The sequence below is a fragment of the Vanacampus margaritifer genome, chromosome 8 (genome assembly GCF_051991255.1).
Source record: "Vanacampus margaritifer isolate UIUO_Vmar chromosome 8, RoL_Vmar_1.0, whole genome shotgun sequence".
NCBI lineage: Eukaryota > Metazoa > Chordata > Actinopteri > Syngnathiformes > Syngnathidae > Vanacampus > Vanacampus margaritifer.
Genome location: NC_135439.1, coordinates 16,086,240 through 16,111,234, shown reverse-complemented (window position 1 = coordinate 16,111,234; position 24,995 = coordinate 16,086,240). Strand labels below are relative to the sequence as shown.

Below are 24,995 nucleotides of genomic sequence, written 5' to 3'. Positions count from 1 at the left end.
AATTAAGAAATTATGTTGACATTTTTTAAAACTGAATTTACAGTAGAAAACTTTAAGGTTCTGTTTATAAAGACATGCTGAAGACCCTGGAAGCAATTTTTGTTATTTTTAAAAAAAAAAAATATTTTGACGCTAATATTTTCTCTTTGACTGCAAATGAATATCGGTTTGAAATATTTGTTATCGGTCTCCTTGACTACTAATAATCTGTATCGTATTGGCCTTGAAAAAAAACAAAAAAACAGCGGCCTATCACTACCGTACTTTGTAGTGTGAGTGCACGCAGATATGCACATTGGCTTCCCCAAATTTCTTCTCTTAGGTTGTCGTCTCCCTTATTTTGCCAAACCGTGACAAGCAATGTCTTGCAATCTTGCAGTAAATTTGGTTTTATCTCTAAATTTGCCAGCCATATTCCTTATGTTGCTGCAGAATAGTGCCATTTGTAGAATTTCTGGTAACGGACATCACTTACTAGTGAATAGTAATTCATTTGCTAGTATTGTGGAAACGGTTTCTTGTTGTGTTAAGTTGAGTGCAAATTCATGTTTCTTTCTTTTGCTTGCCTTCATTTCTTGTCACAGTGTCGTACTCAGATTTTTAACAAGGCAAGGCAGAAATGTTCCAAACCCAAATATTACAGTTAAAACAATGTGATTTATTTTTATTCACACACATTTGATAGTTAGAAATGGATGATAAATGTGTTTGTATGCAATTTTCCCCCCTTAACTCATTCACTGCCATTGACGGCTAAAACCGTCAAAAATTCATTTGAACTATTTCTATTAGTTTAATTTTTTTTTCTAATTTTGTTAACAAGAGTATGAAAACCTAGAATTTTTTTTCATTGTACATTTAGAACATATATCAAATTTGCGATTAATCCTGAGTTAACTAGTGAAGTCATGCGATTAATTACAAAATTTAATTGCCTGTCGCCCTTCATTTTTTAAAAATGAATTCATGGCAGTGAATGAGTTAAATTCTGAAGACGCTTTTGAAGACGCCGTCCCCGCTAACCTCACAACGTTCAATAAAACACGGACGACGTGTGGATCTCATTTGGTTGCGAGAGCAGTTGGAGATTGAAAGAAAGCGGCTAAATATCCGATGCGTTGGCTTCACAGATGAACGTGACCGAATTGTTAAGCAGTTCATACATGTTGACCTCCACCACATCCCCTGACGAGTCACCTTCCCCTTCACCTGCCAGAGCCACAAACACCTGCTGGGTGACAGACGGCTGCGGCGGGTCCTCACAGTTGGCGGGCTGCGCCGCCTCGCCCTCGGGTTCATGCACTGTGATCACCTGATTGGGCAACCCAAAAAAGAAAGGTCGCATTATTTTCCACAAACAATGCATGTAGGATTCATTCTGGGATGTCATCGACATTTTGGAAAATTGACAACTAAGAGCAGCTAAATGTGTAAATAAGAACTAGTTGTGTCGAAATTAGTGTGTTCATTTTGAGTTAATTTAAAGTTCCCTTAACGCCACCAATTTTTTTCAACACGCGATTAATGACCGGCCCTTACTTGGAAAGCCTGTACTGGGGGAATTCCAGTCGCAACGCAGCACACCCGTCCGTCCACATCAAAATTTAGCAGTAATCAACTTAATAATAATGCATATATTCGTAGAGACTGGGGTCAACTTTTTGAAATTTTACAATTTAAAAAATGTGCAGAATTTCACAAGTTACTTCATGTTAAAGATTAAATAGCTCATTCACTGCCATTGACAGCTATACTGTAGACGTCAAAAATTAATTTGAACTATTTCTATTAGTTTATTTTTTTCCCCCATTTTTGTTAACAAGAGTATAAAAACCTAGAATTTTTTTTGTACATTTAGAACAGATAGAAAATTTGTAATTAATTGTGAGTTAACCAGTGAAGTCATGCGATTAATTACAATTAAAAAATTTAATCGCCTGATGCCCCTAATTAAAAAAGAAAAAGAAAATATTATTAAAAATGAGGGGTGTCAGACGTTTAAATGTTTTAATTGTAATTAATCGCATGACTTCAATAGTTAACTCACGATTAATTACAAATTTTATATCTGTTCTAAATGTAAATAAATTGTTTTCATACTCTTGTTAACAAAAGTGGAAAAAAATGTGAAACTAATAGAAATAGTTCAAATGAATTATTGACGTCTATAGCCGTCAATGGCAGTGAATGAGTTAATTTTAACTCAATTTTATGAATTTTTATGAAATGACTGCAGCAATGACTAAAAGATGCACTCTCATTTCTTTTAGATAAACATTTTTTTTCACTTTTATGTTAAGAGTATGAAAACTCATTTTATTACATGTATTTTAATACATTTTATTGTACATTTAGAAGATATAAAATTTGCGATTAATCGTGAGATAACTATTGAAGTCATGCGATTAATTAAGATTTTTAAAAAATTAGTGCCTGACACCCCGAATAATAATCAATAATTCGTCGTTTGAATAGAATTAAAATGTCAATTTTTTGGGTGTTATTTCACAGCGCTGTTATGAGTGTGGAGGCCATTCAAGTGAGAGGTACCAACCATTTGGATGTGTTCTTAACTCATTTACTCCTAGCCATTTTCACCGAAGCAACCCCCTTTGCCCCCGACTGTTTCACTGGATTTTGACTGATTTTGCAAGGCCCACGGAATATTGTGTTCTATTTGCTATAAAAACACGGAACCTAACAAAAGAAAGATTAGAGTCTCTTCTTTCATCAGGAAAAATAAATATATTTTTATCTGTTTCTGTTTTGCAGCAATTAGCATTAGCGTACAGCTAAGTTTCATCATTATTCACAAATCTGTTTAAAACTGGGGGGGAAAAGAGCTTTTTTGTAACATGGCCCTGGTTGATCTCTTGTACTCTGCTGCCACCTGCTGGACGTTTTTTATTTATTTTAAATAACTACCATTGCTTTAAGCCATCTAATCATGTCAGAAGCTGCATCAAAGCCTTCTGTATGCTCTTGCATTAAAAAAAAACATATAAATACGTTTTTGGGAGTGAAGGATTAAAAAACAAATTGACACATTTTTGTGTTTGAATGAGTTAAATGCAACTCCCTCAATCTTTTGTTCTATGAGCCCAAATGTGATTGTGTGACATCCAACGGAGCTCTTACAGTGTGTGAGCCGGAGGCGTCTTCGCCAGCCTCCTCCTGTGCCTGCTGGGCTTCCAAGTGGCAGGAGAGAAGGTGCTCTTGCAGCTCCGTTTGGGAGGCGCTGACCAGGGTGCACAGGGGGCAGATGAAATTGTTGGCGCTCGTGGAGTGATGGCTATAGATGTGCTCCTGCAACTCCTCGGACCCACCGAACGCGCCTTGACAGAGCGCGCAGTGCAGGGCGGATGTCGCGGAACCTGACAAGGAAGCAAAGACAGACAAAAGAAAACAAAAGTGATGATTAGGTGTTAAAACAAAAACAAAAATCCTTTACCACAGTCTACATACAACATTCTAATTAACTCATTCACTGCCGTTGACGGCTATGAACGTCAAAAATTCATTTGAACTATTTCTATTAGTTTAACATTTAGCTTAACAACAAGAGTATGAAAACCTAGAATTGTAATCGTGAGTTAGCTATTTAAGTCAAGCGATTAATTAACATTAAAAATTTTAATCGGATGACGCGTTTTTAAAAAAACAAAGAAAAAATTCTTAAAAATTAGGGGCATCAGGCGATTAAAATTTGTAATCGTAATTGATCACATGACTTCAGTAGTTAACTCACGATTAATCACAAATGTTATATCTGTTCTGAATGTACAATAAAAAATTCTAGGTTTTCATACACTAGTTGACAAAAGTGGGGGGAAAAATGTTAAATTAATAGAAATAGTTCAAAATAATTTTTGAAGTCTTTAGCCGTCATTGGCAGTGAATGAGTTAACATTGGGTTTGTAGAATATGAGTTTGGCAGCACAATCCACCCATTTTGTTACTTGCTGACTGAAAATGACATCACAGTTGCTCAGGGCGTTACATCCAGCCAAATGGTTGACGTCTTAGGTTGTATCCACCTGGATATCAATGTCAGATGGCTACAAAGTTGACAGCTTTTAGAATTTGGCAGACCGAAGCCGCCTTTAGAGAATGGTAATTGCAGAACTGCCATTTTTATTTGAGCTTTACGTGTATTCCATATAAAAAGAGCTAAGCCTATAAACTATTTACTTTTTAAAAAAAAAAAATTAATATAAATATCGGAACCATTTGAATAAAATAAAGTCACTTGAGCAACACGTTCATTTTAATCAAAGCTATCCTTGCAATGTTCTAAATCTTGTTTTATTTGACTGAATCAAGGGACAAAATTGGTGATTAAGCAATGGGGCAAACTAAGTAAATGAAACCTACAAACACAATATTAATCAGAATGCTGTGTGGATGAGTGGCGCCAAATACAACATATGATCGTAAAGAAAATGTTTTATGCTCAGTGGAAAGAAAATATTTTGTATATTTGTTCTGCTAATGAAGTAAAAATACATGTTCTGCTGAACACAAGAAAAAATAAAAACGCCTGGTTGAAGAACAGTTTTAGTTTTAGTCCTAAAGTTTCCTTCCAATCCACTGGGTGGCAGCAACGCACAGGGTGAGAATCTTTGAATGTCCCACGATTCGATTTTTGGGCCTGCGATTTGATTCAGAATCGATTTTCGATTAAGAACGATTTTTGCTTCAAAATGATTTGATTGACAATGATTTTTGTTTCAATCTATGGATGTGCAAGGAATTGTAATGATCTACTCCAGTGTGACTCGCTAATGCTAATTAGCGCGCTACTCGCGGCACTTTTATCACTCAAAAGAACGGCTCCACGCTGCAAAAAAAACTTTTATTGGAATAACTTGATCGTGATTTTTTTCCTTCTACTCTCTAATGTGGCTACAACTTAACAGTGTATTAGACCGTGTGGAACCACACTGCCCCTAAGTGGCCAAATCGGGTACAACATGAACAGCGCTCCAAATAAAGGCAAACACAGACAAAGGGAAGACAGTATAAAATAATTTAAATAAAATCGATTTTGGGACATTTAAAATAGATTCTGAATCGTACTAAATGAGAATCTATTTTTTTGGCACACCCCTAGTTATTAGTTTTTCATAAATATACAGAGTTCACACTTTCTTTTGTTGCACTCCAATGTGTAAGTAACTTGGTGTGAATAAAAACTTGCAATTTCCTTGACTGTGAGTGGAGTATGTCAAACCGCAAAACTGATCTTGTAAAACCTCTCTATATATACAGTATAATTGTATTTCATTAGGGGCACCTCTGCTGTTGTGACAAAACATCTAATGATTTTGACTTGCGGTGCTCACACAATGCCAAAGGGATGATTTTGGGGGCACTGACTACTTGTATGACATAGAAATTTGATTTTGACACTAAGGTGAGCTGTTTTGAAAGCGATATGAGCTTTTGCATATCATCCATGGTGTTGTGCAAAATCATCCAAGTTTTTTTTTTGTCAAAAGAACTAAGTGAATGCAGATGAGCCAAAGCAATTAACCCCTGGGCGTTATTTGTCCATTTTCTGGCTTTTTTCTGTTTTTCATCAAAGAAAAAGCATTTGAAAAAAATACACTAGGGACCTGACATTTTACCAGGATTGTTTAAAAATGTAGAAGTTCAAATTGGCGCCATGCTGTTATTTATAATTATTACCAAACAGGAGGGAGAGATTCACACGAAGTTGTTGTAATAATGCCCGATTTTGGCTCATTGACTCCCATTATAAATCACAGTTTTTGATATGCTGTAAACCTGATGTGTTATAATGCATTTTCCATGATTACTGATGCAATCGCTTCTTTGACGAGTCAGAAACATGAAAATAGAGGAATTTGTGTGTTTAGAGTGTTAACACAAAAATCCACTAGGTGGCGCCAAAGGCTAATAAATGAATACAAAATGCATGCATAAAAAAATTCTATTGTTATGACTTACTGACTTGTTTGAGCCTCTAACTATGTCATATGAAATATATATATTATTATTTTATTTTATATATATATATACACCATAGTTAGTCTTACTATTAGCATAATACTGCTATTGTTGTCCATAAGGGGCATTAAAAAAATACAAAAAAAAACTATGTATGTGTAGATAGGTCTGATGCCACTGAACATTTTGAGTGGTTGAAAGTGAAAATAATATTCATAAATGACTAAGTTATCACACTTCAAAGGAAATGCCAGATTTTGGCAAAAATTACAAGAATTTAATCAAACTATAATAACGCCTAGGGGTTAAGAAGGATCTTTGCAGTTGTGAGTGTACCGAGTGAAGCATGTGTGAGCAGTTTTGGGACAGATCTGTGCTTTTGCTAATGAAAGTCTGTTTGGCCAAATGAGCTTGCAGTTTTGAAAATGTCATCTCAGTTTCAAGAACTGTGCCAAACCTATGGAGAAAAACTGTAAAGACGATAAGACCAAGTCTGTTTTCAGACGCTTTCATGATTACAAAACAAAAGAAAAAATATCAGACTTATTATTGTTATTTGAATTTTTATAGAGCTTATGTTGGATTGCGAATGGGTGACTGTGATGCATTGTAAATGTGTCGAAAGCGCTGTATGCCACTTTGACCATGATTTTTATTGATGGAAATATTTGTCACCTTTATGTTCCGCTTCTTTGTGTTTGGCCATGCTGGAGGCGCACGGGAAGAACCTGAAGCAGACGTCACACTGAACCAGGTTCTTCATTTGCTGCGTTTGGTTTCCAAACACTTCAGGGTGCTGCGTCTTGTTATGGTACCACAGGCCCGACAGTTGCTGTGGCAACACACAGGGAACAGTTACAATGCGGGGTACCGACTCGAGTCATCATCAAGTCCAGTCGCTTAATAAAAAGGATGTGAAAGGTCAGACGAGGTCAGAACCTGGTAAGATTTATTGCACAGGTTGCAGACGTAGGGCTTGACTCCAGTGTGGACGGACTTGTGTTTCTCCAGCAATGGAGCGCTTGTGAAAACTTTATCGCACGTGGGACACTTGTGCAGCAGCTTGACGTGGAGCTCCTCGATGTGCTTCTGATGCTCCTCTAAAGTCTGGAAGCTGATGCAACACTTCTGACAGTTGAGGGGCAGTGACATGTCTGACGGGAAGCAGGGGAAAAAATTAAAAATAAACATTGCGAATGGGTGAAATTAGGAGTCGAATTTCACATGAAAATGAAGCTTCACAATGCAATTGCAAAAAGGATGATTGTGATTTGACAAATGAGTCATGTCCAACTCCTGAAAGAGCACCAGAAGAGTCCATTTCAAACGTACTTGTAGGCTAAATGCTAAAAATAGCATTTTCTTGAATGCCATGGGGTACCCACTAACTTGCGCATGCAATTTCAGCATTTCACCTACATTCTACCCAAAAAAATTGTAAATTAAATAAGTAAACAATAAACATTGCATATTCATAATTTGTATGATTTGTTATAAAGATTCCCATTCTTCATTTTTTCCCCCCACAATGCTACATGGTATGCAAATGCAAAAGTCAATACTCGTGGCATTATGGGAAAATTGATCAACGGAAATCTTGTAATGCAAACATAATGATAAATAATTAAAAAAATCAAAATACGCAATAATTACAAATACAAAATTAGTATTTTAATTTACAAACATAACTGTGTAATACAGAATAAATGAAAAAAAAAAAAGTTTTTATGTAAATACATACACATTTAAACTAGGGATGCTCCGATCGATCGGCCACCGATCATGATCGGCTGATATTCGTAAAAAAGCACGTGATCGGAATGCCTGCCAGACCAGCCTCATGGCAACGCCCCCGTCCCCCGTCCCCCCTCGCTTGAAACGTGGCACCACAGAGATAAACAAACACGTCGTCGGCTCAAGTGCGATGTAAAGTTTGCAGCCTGTAATGTCCATCCATCCATCATCTACCGCTTATCCGGTGTCGGGTCGCGGGGGCAGCAGCTTTAGCAGGGAAGCCCAGACTTCCCTCTCCCCAGCCACTTCAACGAGCTTCTCCGACGGAATCTCATTTCGGGGAACATGGTCAAATGTTTCAACACCACTAATTTAATCATCATCCTCCAGTCCAGTGTACGTTTTACAAGTGCTATATGCAGCTGGGATGTCAGTCCTGTGTCGATGTTGAGTCGAACAGCTTTCTTTCACAAAGCTGTTCTGCATTTCCGGGAGGCAGAATGCGTCAGCTTTTATGACAATGTTTGAAGCATGGCATGGTATTGAGCCTATGGAAATGCTGCTCATTATTTTTCCTTGTCTAAAAGAAATGTACTTTAACTCATTAACTGCCAGTGACGGCTATAGACGTCAAAAATTCATTTGAACTATTGCTATTAGCTTCACATTTTCCCCCCACTTTTGTTAACAAGAGTATGAAAACCTAGAGGAAAAAATATTGTACATTTAGAACAGTTATAAAATGTGTGATTAATCGTGAGTTAACTATTGAAGTCATGCAATTAATTTCAATTTAAAAAATGTAAACGTCTGACGCCCCTCATTTTTTAATAATATTTGTGTTCTTTTTTTTTTTTTAAATTAGGGGCATCAGGCAAATACAATTTTTTATTGTAATTAATCACATGACTTCACTAGTTAACTCAAGAGTACAGACGCTCCCCACCTTACGAACGAGTTACGTTCCGGACGATCGTTTGTAAGGTGAATTTGTTCGTAAGTTGCTTCAGTGCTATATTTTGTATTATAATTTATGTTTAAAGCCTATATAAGTATATTGAAGGTTTGTATAAGTATGTTTAAGGCTTGTACAAGTAACCTGCATTGGTTTGTACTGAAAAAAACTTAATAAAATGGAGAGAATACGTACAGTACTGTACTGTACTACGTATGTTAGAGAGAGAGAGCGAGACACACACACAGTATGTACATGTACGTAATAAGATAAATAAAATGAAGTTTAACTTACTTTTGGAAGATGTACTCGATGCTTAAGGAGATGATGGAGGAGGAGGAAGAGGAGGATTTTATATCATGAGAGATTCTTCGTCGTCGCTGGAATCGGCTTCAAAAGTTATTTCCTGCTTCATGGGGACCGGTGTTTCTTCCTCTTCCTCCTCGACACGTTGCTCAGCCTCCAATGAGCTCTCACAGCGCCAATCGTCGGTATTAGCGGCGGAAAGAAGCACTACGCGCAATACAAAATCTAACTTACAGCATTTCTTTCCGAACATTTTTCGACATACTGTACGCGCAGAAATGTTCGTATGTACCGTTGTTCGTAACTCGAATGTTCGTAAGTAGGGGAGCGTCTGTAATCACAAATTTTATATATGTTCTAAATGTACAATACATTTTTTCCTAGGTTTTCATACTCTTGTTAACAAAATGTGAAACTAATAGAAATTGTTCAAATGAATTTTTGACGTCTATAGCCGTCAATGGCAGTGAATGAGTTAAGATTCACTGTGTTATGGTGACCTCCCCTGGAGCATCCCTAGTTTAAACATATTTGCCAGTCAAAATTCCAAATTGGCAATTCCCCGTTTCTAAACACTAGGAACGAGAGAGAACCTCTCAAGTAAATGAAATCATGAAAATCGATCACATATCGGTCCAGCCCCCCTTTCAGCCCCGGGAGAGAAAAAAATCCTGGCTCCATGCCTGTTTACCATCCTTGCAAATGCATAATGATTAATTGCATTGGATCACATTAGCTACCTAATGTTACCTCACGAGTAGTTCACACGCAAGTGTGTGTACGTTGTTTAATTGAAGAGCATACCAGACCCATGACGAAACCGACATTCGCTTGTGTGTTCTTACTGTGGAAGGTTTGCAGGTGGACAGTCAAGCCACTGGCCTGGCTGTGGCCTTTTCCACATTCGCGACACACGTAGGGCTTGTCGCCCGTGTGCGTCCGCACGTGCCGCGTGAGCTCGATCGACTGGGCGAAGACCGCCTTGCAATACTGACATGCGTACATCTTGCCTAAAACGACACAGAAAGCACAGCTTAAGAAATAGCAATGAATTTGTGTCACAAAATTGGACCCATTTGGATACCAGCGGCAGACGCGATGTGTTAGCGCCTCGCCGTGCGTTGGTGCCTCACCCTCCGAGTGTTTCTTCTTGGTGTGGTAGGCGAGCGCGGCGGCCACTCGAAAGCTCATGTCGCAGTGCTTGCAGTGGTAGGGTTTCTCTCCTGTGTGGAGCCGCATGTGGTTCTTCAAAGAGGAGGTGGCGGGAAACTTGGCGCCGCACGTCTCGCAGGCGTACGGCTTCTCCTCAAAATGCTCCGTCCGCTTATGGTAAATCATACCTGGGCCGAGCAGAAACATTAAACGAAAACTCATGTTTTTGTCTTAACCAGTTAATGCGAGTGTTACAAAAACCATAAGTTAAAAAAAAAAGGAAAAAAAAGAAGAAGAAATCACACTACAGTATAATAGAATGTTGAAAAACAGAAACTATTCTAAAAAGCCAGAAGATGGCACCAAAGCCATGACTAACAGGAAAGAAGGAATTGGTGTCAAGGAAGTATGCTGAAAAGATAAATAATAGGCCTCTTCGGAAAGTTAAATCTCATAACCTTCTCTGCTCTAGCATTAAAAAATATATATATTTTTTTTTAAACGTATAAATACATCTTTGGGAGCATGGTAATATTTAAAATTGAAAGTATTTGTATACGTTTTGGGGAGCAAAGGAGTTAACCAGTGATTTGTATTGATTTTGTACTTCGTATTGGTATAGTGATAAAAAAAATAAAATGTTACTAGTTAGGCCAATGTTTTCCAAAGTAAAAACAGATGTTTTATTTTTGATTTGACATAGAAGGTAATCAGTCTTCTTTCTTGAAGGACTACAGAAATCAGTGAACGATTACTGTTGGTATGCTGAAATCAGAGGATTTATTCTATTTTTAATTAACTCATTCACTGCCATTGACGGCTATATATGTCGAAAATTCATTTTAACTATTTCAATTAGTTTAACAGTTTTTCCACTTTTGTTAACAAGAGTATGAAAACTTAGAGAAAAAAAAATTATTGTACATTTATAACAGATAAAAAATGTGTGATTAATCATGAGTTAACTATTGAAGTAATGCGATTAATTACAATTTAAATTTTTAATCGCCTGACGTGATTAAAAAAAAGATTACTAAAAATGTATAATTTTTTTTTATCGGAATTGATCACATGAATTCCCTCACGATTAATCACACATTTTATATCTGTTCTAAATATACAATTAAAAAAATCTAGATTTCATACAAAAGTGGAAACAAATGTTAAACTAATAGAAATAGTTAAAATGAATTTTTGGCAGGTAATGAGTTAAAAAATGGCTCCAAACGATGACTCAATTATTAAAATAGTTGTCGATGAATTTGATAATCGATGACTTAAATAATATTTATCGATTAATTTTGACAGCTCTAGAATTAATCAATCAGCCCAAGCTGTTATGTAGAGCAAGATGCAGACAAAAAAAAAAAAAGCATGACCAGCGCAGAAACGCACCTGATGGATGTGCGAAGGTCCGCCCACAAATGTCACAGGCTACCTTCTTCTTCTTCTTGTCCCCTGCAGTACCTGCGTGAGCCTGACCCAAATGAGCCTGTAAAGCTCGCCGGTTGATTAGCTTGACAGGGCATTGCGGACACTGCAGCTCAGCCTTCTTGGACATGGGGCAGCGCTTCATATGGGCCTTAACCCGGCACTTGTAGGCAAAACTCTTCTTACACCAGCGACAGCAGTAAGACTTTGAGGATGACGAGGATGCATCTTCCTCTTCCACTTCAGGCTCTTCTGTGTTACTTTGCTCCTGGTTCACTCCGCTTTTACTGCTGCTGTTCTCTACTTCGGAGTCAGCTGTGAAGTTAAGACGAATAATAAGCATCATCACCAACGCGACATTTATTTATTTTTATTTACCATTTTTGCTCGAGTGGTGCGTTTGCTCACATAATATTTCTGCTGCTTTGCTTCCGTTCCGACGTCCATCTGGCTCCTGCGTCGTCTTCTCCAACTCCTCCAGCTGAGAGAGTAACGACGCGGGGAAGGTGGAGGGAGCTCCTTGTTGGACAGTGCAGAGCAGCTTCACCACAGCTTGCTCACTAACACGTCCCTTTTCCACTTCGTCCAACAGCTTACTCACTACTGAGCGTGGGTCAGCTTCTTTACAGCAATTGCATACTAACTGTCAGAAGAAAAGAAAAAAGTGCCATTAAAGAACTGCTTTGTTTTCATTGTTTTGTGCGAAGCCTTAGTCATTATTTTGTGGTGTTCTACCAAAAAAAAAAGCGGTGGCTTTATCACGCTGATACGGAAATGTGGGCTATACTTCCTAAACGTGAGCGTATCCAGACATTGTAAAAAAATGAATTAAAAATACATATAAAAAATACAGCCTACCGACCAATTAAATGAAGCACACCCCCCCCCCCCCCCCCAAAAAAATTTTTTTTTTTTAGCCTTTGCAATTTGAAAATTGGATTATACATAATGCAATTCAGCCCTAGTTCTCTCGGCACTATATGTACTGTAAAAGTCTAGTGTAAAACAAAACAAAAAAACAATTGCTATAAACTGCAGATTTCCGCAAAATGTGTGCTATGGCCGACAGATTTTGGAACATCATCTGTTCTGATTATCTTAAAACTGCATAGGCACTCCCCATCTTCAAAAGGAAACCAAAAACGTCATTATCGACTGGTTAGCTATAATTTCTTGTTCTTTGTTTTGGATTGTCTGCAAAGAATTATTGTGTTTTTTTCTTCTTTGTTCTGTTTGTTTGTTTGTTTTGTCTTGATATGATTCAAATGTCTTGAGCCCCACTTAAGCTTTAAGTCGTTTTTATGGAGTATTTCTTTCACGTGTTGCGAGATCAACTTCAAATTGCCCTTGCGGTGGTACCTCATATGTCACAGTTTTGCATACATGTATTTCTTTCTTTTGTAAATTTTTTTTAAGTCTATACTTTTGATGTCATTTTTACCGATTATTGGCCAATCTAAAGTGTGATAAATGCCTTGCTCTATTTGATGATGCAATGTTAATGGTTGAACAAACATGGCGTTTTGGGGTCTCATGAAAAGTGACTATGTTGGAGGTATAGGGTTTTGATCCGACATATTCAAATGGGGCAGGGATGCTCAAAGCCAGGGTACGCACGTGTGAACTCAGGGAACATATTTTTTTTGCCATACAAGAATAGTGTAATTGTAGATCCACTGCAGTAGGTGGCAGTGGCACTCAGGGGTGTACGTACTGCACATATAACAATTTTATAGACAAATTATATTATTTATAGTCGCGCAAAATATGTTCTTCTTTCTGAGGAAGGGAAAAAAATAATTGGGAAGCACTGGAATAAAGTCAACTGAAGCGCTCTCTCAAAAATTCTAATAAGCAGTTGCAGTGTAAAAAAAAAATGAAGTGGAACCTTGAGATACTAGTTTAATCTAAAAACACTTACCGCATATCATCTTTCCCCATGGAGATGAAATTAATCCAGTTCATCCTCCCAATTTTTTTTCTTTTAAAACATGCTTTTTTTTAATGAGAAAAGTTGTACTCAATAGTATTGTATTGAGTTCCCAGTGTCAGCGTCATTTTTTTAATAAAAATGGAAATTTAAATAAATCCATAAACGAAAAGTTCCCTGTATATCACACTGAGCGACAAATGCATGTGAACTAGCGAATTTAGGGTTTTCGTCAGGGTTTGTAAAAAGTTTCAAAACTTCACAGATAGTGAAAAATGGTCTAAATATGTTCCTAGTTTTTGCAACAAGTAAAGACTGTGAACATCTTACAAATCCTGCTGAAAACTCTAAACTCGCTACGTTCACAAGCGTTCACCGCTCAGTGAAATACCAGCTTTATCGGCCTTCAGATTCCTAAAAAGGCCGATATTTTCAAAATGCCAAATATCGGCGCCGAGAATCCCGTCTATCCCTAACCTTCTAATCAGTCCTTGTTTGGGTCACACTGGAGCTCATGGAAACGGAAGAGCATCAGGCAAGGTTGACTGACAGTTTACCTGCTTGTGTAAGTATAGCTCCAGTGTGATCTAACGGAACGGAACGGAACGGAGGATGGACGAGGATGGATACCTGTCTCTCCTGGTCATCTAGACAGGTGTGAGCTGATTGGCTCAAGAGCTGAACAACATCTGGCACACTGGCAAGTTCCTCGGTCAGCTGAGACGAGAGCTCCAACAAACTAGGTGTCGTTTTGGCGGCTGTTGCATTGTCTTCTACGACATTTTCTGTGACGGCTTTGTTTTTTTCAGGCCCTGAACACATGAAAACATGCAACCTTACCCAAGGACAATATTGATATTATTTGCTTTTTTTTAGTTTTGACAGTTGGCTGTGGTGCATAGCTTTAAACTACACAATGTCCCTCAACACTAACTTGAATACAATAGGTTCCTAAAAGACACACATGCACACGCACACACGTCCACAAGCATTGGAAACTGACCTGAAGACTCTGAAACCTCTGGACAGACTCTTTTACATGAAGGCTCCATTGAAATTTCACGATCATCTTCACGTTTAATTGTCCCTGACGTGTCCTTCACTTGGATCCCCGCTTCAGCTAACTTGTCCTTCCTGGGCAAAGCAACTGAAACTTCAGGGTTTGGGCTCTGGAGCTTGTTGACCAGGGCGAGGGTTGGGCTCTGTGTAGAAGGGGAGGAGCCGAGGGGCTGCTGGTTGAGAATGTTGGTGAGGGCATTTTTAAAGCTCACGGCTACGTCAAACATCTGCAATCTGTCTGCTGCAGCGATGATGCGGCTGGCGTTATGTTTTCCCAAAGGTAGTTTGCCTGTATAGACCATATCCAGAAGAGAGGCGAACTCCTGCGAGGAAACCAAAGTGGTGTCGATGGAGACAGTATCAGAAAAATTCAGCAGCGACCTAAAGGGACACAGACAGATAAATACATTGGTGCGTTTCAATTGGCCAGGGAGCTTAAAGATTCAACTGATATTTACTAGTAGGCTTGGACATGCAGTACCAAAAACAGCCACAAAACCCCCACCGATATCAGGATTTTTTTTTTAAATCAATGTGTTTAAATTAGGCAAAACTCCATCCCAATTTTAGATATATATAAATAAAGCTGTTGTCCCCAATAGCTTTAACTTCATGGACCGGTGATATTTCATGGAGCTAGGGACATGACAGAAATATTTAAGATTACAATATAACAATTAGGGGTAGGAATCTTTGAATCTCTCACGATTTGATTCGATTCCGATTTTTGGGCCTGCAATTCAGAATCGATTTTCGATTAACAATGCTTTTTGATTCAAAATGATTTGATTGACAATGATTTTTGCTACAATTTATAGATGTGCAAGGAATTGTAATGATCTACTCCAGTCTAACTTGCCAATGCTAATAAGCGCGCTATTCGCGGCACTTTTATCAATCAAAAGAACGGCTCCACACTGCAAAAAAACAACTTTTATTGGAATAACTTGATCGTGACTTTTTTCTTCTACTCTCTAATGTGGCTACAACTTAACAGTGTATTAGATCGCGTGGAACCACACTGCCCCTAAGTGGCTAAATCGGGTACAACATGAACAGCGCTCCAAATAAAGGCACACACAGACAAAGGCAAGACTGTATAAAATAATTTAAATAAAATTGATTTTGGGACATTTAAAATCGATTCTAAATCGTACTAAATGAGAATCGCGATTCTTATGAGAATGGATTTTTTGGCACACCCCTAATAACTATTGTGTTTTATTGGAATACTTTTGTGTTATAACGCAGTAAATTTTCCGCTTTTATTGTGTTATTTTGCAATACAAATAAGTACAGTAATTTCTGGACTATACGCCGCTACTTTTTTCACTTGCATTCGACGCTGCGGCTAATACAAAGGTGCGGCTTATCCATCAGATCACAATGGGGCGCACTATAAAGAAAGCGCAAGAGCGTCAGGCAGAGCAAAACAAACCAAGTGAGCCCAAATACAGTAGGCGAAACAGAACAAGAGCGAGACAATTCGTACCCTTATTATGGAAAAGAAAGTAGCGGGAACCCGGTGCGGTAACATTAAAAACACCTGTGGCTTATGAAAGAGGCTAATTATTTGTCCTCTTTTGCGTGTTCCAAAACATTTGAAGACAGATTTCTTGTAAGAAAAAACACCTTGCAAGGATGATTTATCAAACAGACAATTCTCCGGCCACGGCAACAATTTACATCACGTAAAAGGTGGAATTTAAAAAGTGCCCATGTGCCCCCTCCCTTGGGAGAGAGGGCATTTTATAGCATCGAGTTTGGAAAGTAAAACGCCCCTTCTCCTCCTACAAAGAATGAGTAGAACAGATTGGTTCTCACTCAATATGTTACATAATATTATTTTCGTACTCAGACTGCACCTGTTTTCATTCTTAGACAAAATATACTCTCAGGGTGCCTCTCGTACTTCTTCCCATAACAAAATCTCACAAACAAGTTGAACTCGACAGCTCCTAATGTAGTATAGTTGTAGGAGTGCGCTCTCTCTCACGAACAGAATGTGTTTTCCCACAGAACACTGAGAAGGAACTTCTAGACCAAACGATGTGTACCAGCTTAGTTTAAGGTCAAATTATACTGAGTTCAACACAATTTTACCTACTTCACATCTATAAAACATTTCAACATGGTTAATATATGAAATAAAGAATTAAAAATGTTAATAATGTATAACACTTACAGTCGTGTTTCCCCACACCATATTAATACTTGGGTGGGCCACCCAAGTAAACTGGCTAGAAGAGAGGTAGTAATAGGACTGTAAAACTAAAACTTATAGTAGCCTACCTGAAAAGCATACTGGAAGCTGCCAGCACCAGTTTATGTGCGCGGTGAGGGTTGTCTCCCACCAGGACGGTGCAGTCACAAAAGTGGCCCTCCTTCCGCAGGGCCCACAGTTGCTGCATCAACTGGCTGCTGTAGTTAGGGAGCTCTGTCATTTTGTTTGTCTGCTCCGGAGAGGAGGAAGGTTCCTCTATCCTTGACAACATAGAGAACATTGATTGTGTTAAATGGTCATAACTTCGACGTTTTATTGAATCCAACATTATGAGCAAATAACAGGACATGTGTTTACTTTTATGTATCCACTTGGGCAGCTGCTACATTACGAATTAGGGTTCACTGTAATTAACAAGTAAAGAAATGCAAAAGCGCATTTCTCATACATGAACAGGGAACATGGTGTATAAAATAAAGACCGTCATTTAGTTATCCAGAGGGTTATCTAGTTTCCCCAGATTAAGCGTCAACTAACTATAGCTACGGATGCTAGAAGGGCTACAATGGTTAAGGCCGTGGTGGAGAAGACAGATTCACGGTGACAAAATGCGACCGAACGCACGCACGGTAGCACCAGAAATGATGCTCTCATTCAGTGATTGCCTTTACCTTGATTTATTCAAACGATCCATTTCTTTATTTAAACATCGTTGGACAAATCCAAAACGCGCAATAAAGCTTCGCTGTTTTTGAACATGGCGACAATCGGTGAACACACAATGACGAAATTTCCGGTTAAGAAAAACACTGGCTACAATATCATAGACTACAATATAACACGTTTCAGCCGCGTGCTTACAATGGCATTAAGATATGAGGGGGAAAATTGTCAGTGCATTAAATGGAAAGGAATGGATTTACATATGACTTGACAGTCAATGCCGTTTACTCGCCGTCGGGAGAAGTGAAGCCACCGGAAGTACCTCGGCGGCCATTTTACGTTGCCACTTTCTCAGTGCTCAGTTGGAATACAATTGATTTAGCTGCGGTGTTTTCACATCCTCACGATAAAAATGAAAGTGTGTGGCGTACAATTGCACCAATAAGTCTATGACAAGCTCTACATGCACATTTCATCTCTAAGAATGCAATTATAAATGCTTCTTTTTCTTAGTTTCAAATGTTTGCATGATCTATTCAATGGGGTCTGTCTAGGTTTGTCAATGTCACGTTTATTTGCATAGCACATTGGATTTTCAAATTTTTTTGTAACGGCAAAGGCTACGAGTGTGGATTGAGATTGTTTGCATGGTAAATCAGTTGTTCAGTCATAGTAATAGTAATTAAAATAATAAAAATAAAATAATATACAGTAAACACAAGCTTGCAGATAAAGGAATCCTGCAGTTCAAGATAGTGGAAAGCTTTTCTACGACTTTAGTCTAAAAATACATAACTGGATGCATAGCCATAAAGCATGAAAATAAGTGTCGGCAGTGTATCGGAGTCGAAGAGTCCCATTTTCTTCATCAAGTATATTGAGTAATAGCCCATGTGTAGTATGAATGACTTTGTATCGGAGGAGTTTTAAGTTTGTGTATTTTGTAATTTTAAATAAGTTTTCACAAATTTGAAGAAAAAAAAACAACAACAGGTTCCGGAGCTATAGACAGGTCTGCCTCCCATTTTGAGATGGGTAAACATATTTTACCTGTGTACGAAAGTAACTTAAGATATTTTTTGCTAAAACAGGCGTTTGGAGTGTACCCCAAAGTATTAGAATTCGTTTAACAATATTTTTAACAACGGTTGTCCTCGGAGCCTCCTCTCAATGGGACACTTCACCAAGGGAGGTATCCCGATCAGATGCCTGAGGCAATTCACCTGGGCTCTACTCTGAGCTCTTCCCCGATGACCAAAACTTCTCGCCCTCTCTTGAGGCGAGAGCTCAGACAGCTTGCGGAGGTAACTTCTTTCGCCCACTTGTATCCACAATCTTGTTCTTTCGCTCAAGAGCTGTTGGTGAGGGTGGAACGTAGATCTAGCAGTTAATTGAGAGCTTCGCCTTTTGGCTCTGTTCCTTCATCACCACGACACACACAGTTGGCATGACTGCATCAATTTGCCTGTTGACCTCCCTTTGCATTTTTCCCTCACTCGTTAACAAGACGTCAAGATACTTGAACTCCTCCACAAAATAGCTTAACGAGAAACCGGGCGAACACTGACACTGAATATAGACAAAATGTACACATTCAATCGAGAGCCACTTAAAAAAAAAGCCACTGTCAGATGTGTTGAATGTTCTTGTTTTGTTGGGCCATTACAAACAAGTCTGTTACTACTAGTCTGTAGCCAATTATTTAATCTTTGGGAATTGTATGTAATTGGAATATATATATATATATTTGCCATAATTGTATATGAGTAGATATAATTTGAAAATAACTTTATTGTCAATAAGAAATAACAGTGAAAATAAAAGTATACATCACTGCTTGCATTCACTCCCAAACATTCAACCAATAAGATTAGCATGGCTAACATTTCTGTAGGAAATAACGGCTATACATATGGTGAGGTAACATTAATCATTTTTACAAACGTGTGCATTCACGTAACACACCTGGATAATCTCAAGTGAGATTCAAGTTTCCACATCTTGGAATAGAACACTGTACTTTATTTTCATAATTTAAAATGGCAAAAGACAAAAAAAAAACTGTAGAACTAAATGGAAGGGACAACATATCCACTTAAATGTCTTTATCTGCATTGAGGCAGAAGTGCAACAAGAGTCAAGAGAAAATGACTGAGAACTTGCCTTAAGCAGGGAAACAATAGCAGGCTTTCAGTATAGTCATTGTCACCATTCAACAATGGCTACTGAAAAAAATTAAAGCACTTATTTATATATATAGACACTTGATAAGTTCAAGCATTTCTTGTCCAAGTCAAACATGGCTACAGCCTAGATTGTCTTCAATGTCCAAGAAGCCCAGTGCCTGCAAAAAAAAAGAAAAGAAAAAGAAAAATATAGTATCGAGATTTGATATATTAAAAGTGTGAAATCTTATTAGGGCCATGTATAAATAAAAACATTTTAAGGGGGGGTTAATTTTTTTTGCGACATTATAAAGTGGCAGATTTACGAGGAAAAAAAACTCAGAAACTTACGAGATATACACATAGCGTACTACTCGGTTGTTTGTGTCAATACTTTTTGGTCGGGTTTTCAAATGAGATAGTTATTGCTTTAGCACAGATTAACCATATCATGTAAAGCATTCACAGTTTGAAGCGTTGGGTACTGTCAGGGACGAAGACGCCTCTCTTTGCTTTCCGAAGGTCCACACCTTAAGGATCATCGAGCATTTAAGTTAATTTGTTAAATTGTTTATTTACTTTACATTTATGTTTACAGAATTATTACACATTCATACATTTTGTTATTTTTTTGTACAAGTAGCAAAGTTGATGTGTCGAATCTGCTGTCATTCACTTGCATTTACCTAGAGTATGCTAGCTTCTGATCGGTTAGTGTTAGTCAGCTGATAAGGGATCAGGAAGTGCTGTTGCTCTAGCTGCTGCGTATGACGAGTAAAGTTTTAATTAAGAAGAAATCCGTCTCCATTCTGCCTTTTCATTTTATAAAGAGTGTTCCATTAACCACCAACGAAGCCTTACGTTAGCTCCCGGTGGATAAAAGCCAGCACCTCATCCAGACTATAGCTACGCTACGTGTCGTTCGCAAGTTCTGCCACTTTATAATGTCGCAATTTTTTTGAGTTTTTTTCCTCAGAATATTACACCCCCTCTAAAAAAATATATTTATATGTGGCCCTAATACGCACAGGTGGGCATCGTCATTGACTGGAATTGATAAATTGATGGAAGTGCCCACCTTTTGGCGTGTGCTTCAGCACTTTTAGCGAATGCTTGATAATGCAAAGCCTCACTAAAATACACGGATTGAGAAGGACTGTGTGTACTCACCGTGACCGACAGAAGTAATCCTGCTTCACTCGGTGCTCATTCTGTGCATTTTTTCAAGGCTTCGCAATATCAAGCATTCGCTGAAAGTGCTGAAGCACATGCCAAAAGGTGGGCACTTCCATCAATCATCAATTCCAGTCAATGACCTCTGCTAAAACGCCGTCGTAAAAAAGCATCACTGCAGATACATTGACAATAAATAGGTTTATATTTAGCAATGGTGAGAAACTGCTTACCTTTAAACCCCTCTTCTGGCATTCCCACTATAAATGAAGTGGTGGCAAGCAATGTTAGAAAACAGAATGACAACACAGGTGTGATTAGACTTATTCTATACTAAAGATGTGCCAGAATTTCAAATTAAAAATACACATTTTCCCCATCAATGTGGAGACAATCAAGCAACCATACATTCACAGGACACCTCACCACTCTTCTACCTGTCCTGTCCTATTCCTACATACTGTACTTCCTTGCAACTTCGGACTTCCTCATGCAGTACCACAGTTCCTCTCTGGGTATCCGATCATAGGTTTCCTTTTGATCCACAAAGACAAGGCATTTCCTTCTGACTTTCTCCAAGACAATGAATCTGTGGTATTCTGCCTTAGTACTTAGTACTCCTAGTAGTTCCCATAGTTCAGCACATCTCCTATGTTCTTAAAAATGGACACCAACCAGGAATGCAGATAATTATTATACAATTATATATACTCACAAAAGTGAGTACACTGTAAACATTTCTGCAGATATTTAATTTTCATAGGACAACACTGAAGAAATGACACTTTGATACAATGAAAAGTAGTCCGTGCACAGCTTATATAACAGTGAAAATGTACTGTTCCCTCTAAATAACTCAAAATACAGACATTATTAGTTAAACCCCTATCCTTCCTCACCACCAAAGTTACCTTACACACCACCATACTATACTGCGTGGCTACACTCTCCCTTACCACTCAATACCTCACAGTCACTGATCTTCAGATTCATTGTTAGCACAAGACGTAGTTTTTTTCTGTGTGCTCGACCTCCGCCTTTGTGGGTCCTCCAATGACCCTGTTGCAGCTATTTGCTACAGCTATTTGCGTCCTCTTGGCTAAGTCTACCACCAACCCTCCCCATCATCACTTCTTCATTACCGATTTCCCTCACCAACATGCCCTTTAAATCTCCTCTCTCTCTCTTCCTGGGATGAGCTGAACTACTTTGTCCAGCTCCTTCCACAATGCCTCTTACGTAGTTCATGTCCTTACCGGCGGGCGTAATCACTAACAGTAAACATAACACCCTCGATTTCAAGCTTCAGTCTCATCTCTTCTGACACTAACAAACCTATATTTACCTCTATAAACTCAATCACTCCCAGCCATTTTCACTGAAGCAACCCTCTTCGCTCCCGGCTGTTTCACTGGATTTTGACCGATTTTGCAAGGCCCACAGAATATTGTGTTCTATTGCTATGAAAACATGGAACTTAGAGTCTCTTCTTTCATCAGGAAAAAAGTATATTTGTATCAGTTTTCGTTTTGCATCAATTAGCATTAGAATATAGCCAAGTTTAATCATTATTTACAAACCTGTTGAAAACACTGCGAAAAAGAGCTTGTTGCAACATGGCCCAGGCTGATCTCTTATAGTCTGCTGTCACCTGCTGGCCATTTTTTGTATTAACTACCATTGCTTTAAGTGACCACTTCAGGTCAGAAGCTACGTCAAAGCCTTCTGTATGCTCTAGCATAAGAAAAACCCCATTAAAAAACGTATAAATATGATTTTGGGAGTGAAGGACAAAGTATCAAAAACGTATTTATACATTTTTGGGATTGAATGAGTTAGTAACGCTACTGACCTTGGTAGACATCATCCATGGCTGCAAAATCAGCTATTGGCTCGTCAGCCTAAGATAAGACAGTAGCATCAAATGCTTTTAAATGTAGTTTTCTGACAAATCCATGTAGAACACAATCCAAAGAGCCATTGCGTGACATAAAAGGGTGACCGAGTGACTTGTGTGCTGCTTACCTTTAGAGAGATAATACTCTCTGGGATGACACCTAAACCGCCCAAGGTGGCTGAGTCGTCTGTCAGACTTCTCCCATCAATGGAGAGGTTTTGGTCAAACGGCGCCACAGAGAAAGCATGCATAATCTAAAGTGTTGCAAGAACAGAACATTAGATCCAGATTGCTTGCTACCTTTGATAAGACCGTGTAAATTAGTGATCCCAAAATAGGGGACCTCAATCCTCTAGATTGATGAAAATGTAGATGTCATTCAAATGCTTTTTTGTACATCAAAGGAACTATTGCAGGTGGCTTTACCTGAATTTTCAGCTCTTTCAGGGTCTGATTTGCAGATACAATGAGGGCTTTTTCGCCTCTTAGTTTCCGGTGCCGAGTACTTCTCCTGATTCCACCGTATTTAGTTATGTTGGTTCCTGGGTAAGGTCCTTCTGTGGTGCTGCTTTCACTGATTTTAAGTCGCTTTGCACCATCTTCTGACTGGTAAAATAAAAAATAATACTGAATATTATAAATACAAATAAAAAAAAACTATTTAAAACTACCCATTCCTGGATTTCCTCTCCTGTTTGGGCATCAATTATACATGGCTTTGCATTATTTGTGGGCTGTCCCAGTCTCTTTCCCTTGCCAGTAATGTATGTATTGTGGTGACTCACAATAGTCAAGGCATTCAATTCAGGGTGGGGGGTTTGAATAGAGAGAAGAGATGTTATGGTTCGGGGGTTAGGTGGAACTCTGGTAGAGATAATAACTACCCAGATTCAGCTATTTTGCTAGTTGAGGGTAGACTGTTGACTCAACTCGAGATGTAGTGGCGTAGAATGGCCAAGACTTGTTATCCCCTCGGGAGGCAGCTCCGACACGAAAGCGAGTGGCCCCCGTACTTCCTTTCCTCCATGACCAGGCGGGGGTCTCATGACAACAGGGAATTTGCAAAAAGTGTTTCCATTGCACTTTTACGAAATACCTCTAATTCGCCACGTCTCAAAAACCACCCCATGAGAGCGTAAAAACATTTTTGCAATATTTAATTATTTTTCGAAAATCATGTGTGTCCATTACCAGCTTGCTTTTGGGCAAAACTGAGGGTAATGGAAACACACCTAATGATATTCAGCAACAACTCCATTGCACCCATAGGGGTGCTTGGAGAAGACGAGGATATCATTAAACATGCTAATTGCTGCATCTTTTGGAGTTTTTTCCACAGCAATTTTTGTCATATGTTGTTGTTTCCACAAAGGGCATGCCACTTCATAGGACTTGACTATATATTATTGGACATGACTAGCTAAATTGCTGATCTCTTCTTTTAAAGTCATCTCTATGACCAGTCTTGTCCTCTTAGTTGATGGACAAACTTGTCCCAGGAAGTACAACAAACATTCCTGGCCAATTGTTTCCCATCCTTAATGCTGCCCTTCATCGTAAACCAAATATACATGTGATCTGCAAAAGAAGGCACGTCATTGAAATGCTAGTACGTCACAGAATCACGTGCACCTTGGTTCACAAATGTCAGGTCCAGCACTTCCTTTCTCACTTTTGTCCTGAATGTAGGTTTATTACCAACATTGCAGAACTGCAGGTTTGCAACTTTGCACTAGCACAATACTCCAAGAGTTCTTCGCTCCTGTAATTGATATCGGACGAGACCCATAATGTATGATGTGCATCTGCCCCAGACCCTATTACAGCAGGTGTATTTTCATCCTGACGGCATTGGCCTTTCGCCAGTGCGCCTTGTTAGCCATTGGTAACCATCGTTTCCACAGAGTACCGCGAGGAGGTAAGAGGATGGACTTTCACACAGCAACCATGACTTTAGCTTGTGTGTAAAATTATGACATCCAGGTCAATTGCGTGTATAAATTGCATTGCTAATCTGGGCATTGCTTGTCAAATTTAGAACTTTTGTGGTATGATTTTGGCCATCTGATCATGTTAATACTGTGCCAAATCATCTCATGGGCCATATGTTTGTCACCCCTGTTTTAGGGATTATTTACCTGGCTGAAGTCTGGATCTCTTTCTCCATCCACCTTCGGTTGCTCTTCCTTCTCCTCCTCTGCCTCGGAGCAGCTGGTGTTCAGCTCTGGAACTGCTTCTTTAACCGTCTATTCAAAACACATCATCATTTGGATGTTGAGGTGCATTAGTAAATTCTTATTTGATAAAGCTTGCTTTCGACTCATCAACCATTT

The 24,995-nt window shown here is 38.7% G+C and overlaps 2 protein-coding genes across 11 annotated transcripts in view; both read right to left on the bottom strand.

The window, feature by feature from the left end:
* Positions 1–637: 637 nt before the first annotated feature.
* zbtb40 (zinc finger and BTB domain containing 40) lies at positions 638–17,729 on the bottom strand. 4 transcript variants are annotated; one of them, XM_077573336.1, is made up of 12 exons: positions 17,688–17,729; positions 16,833–17,024; positions 14,485–14,921; positions 14,112–14,293; positions 11,960–12,194; positions 11,516–11,866; positions 10,102–10,308; positions 9,814–9,978; positions 6,913–7,127; positions 6,649–6,805; positions 3,139–3,374; positions 638–1,312 (listed from the first exon to the last, which is right to left on the bottom strand). In XM_077573336.1, coding segments are annotated over exons 1-12 (2,589 nt in total). In that variant the 5' UTR covers positions 17,690–17,729; the 3' UTR covers positions 638–1,102. The 4 variants fall into 4 exon arrangements, with proteins under 4 accessions (XP_077429462.1, XP_077429464.1, XP_077429465.1 ...); XM_077573338.1 differs by lacking the exon at positions 17,688–17,729 and adding an exon at positions 17,436–17,625 and having other exon boundaries at positions 16,833–17,019; XM_077573339.1 differs by lacking the exon at positions 17,688–17,729 and adding an exon at positions 17,436–17,614.
* Positions 17,730–19,200: 1,471 nt separating this feature from the next.
* Positions 19,201–24,995, bottom strand: part of usp48 (ubiquitin specific peptidase 48) — a 28,580-nt gene continuing 22,785 nt past the window's right edge. For 4 of the 7 annotated variants that reach the window (XM_077573298.1, XM_077573295.1, XM_077573297.1 and 1 more), the window contains 5 exons: positions 24,801–24,908; positions 23,089–23,268; positions 22,791–22,916; positions 22,618–22,666; positions 21,032–21,421 (listed from right to left, as the gene is read on the bottom strand). In XM_077573298.1, the coding sequence (XP_077429424.1) occupies positions 21,219–21,421; positions 22,618–22,666; positions 22,791–22,916; positions 23,089–23,268; positions 24,801–24,908 (666 nt within the window). In that variant the 3' untranslated portion in view covers positions 21,032–21,218. The other 3 variants (XM_077573299.1, XM_077573300.1, XR_013295068.1) reach the window with 2 other exon arrangements.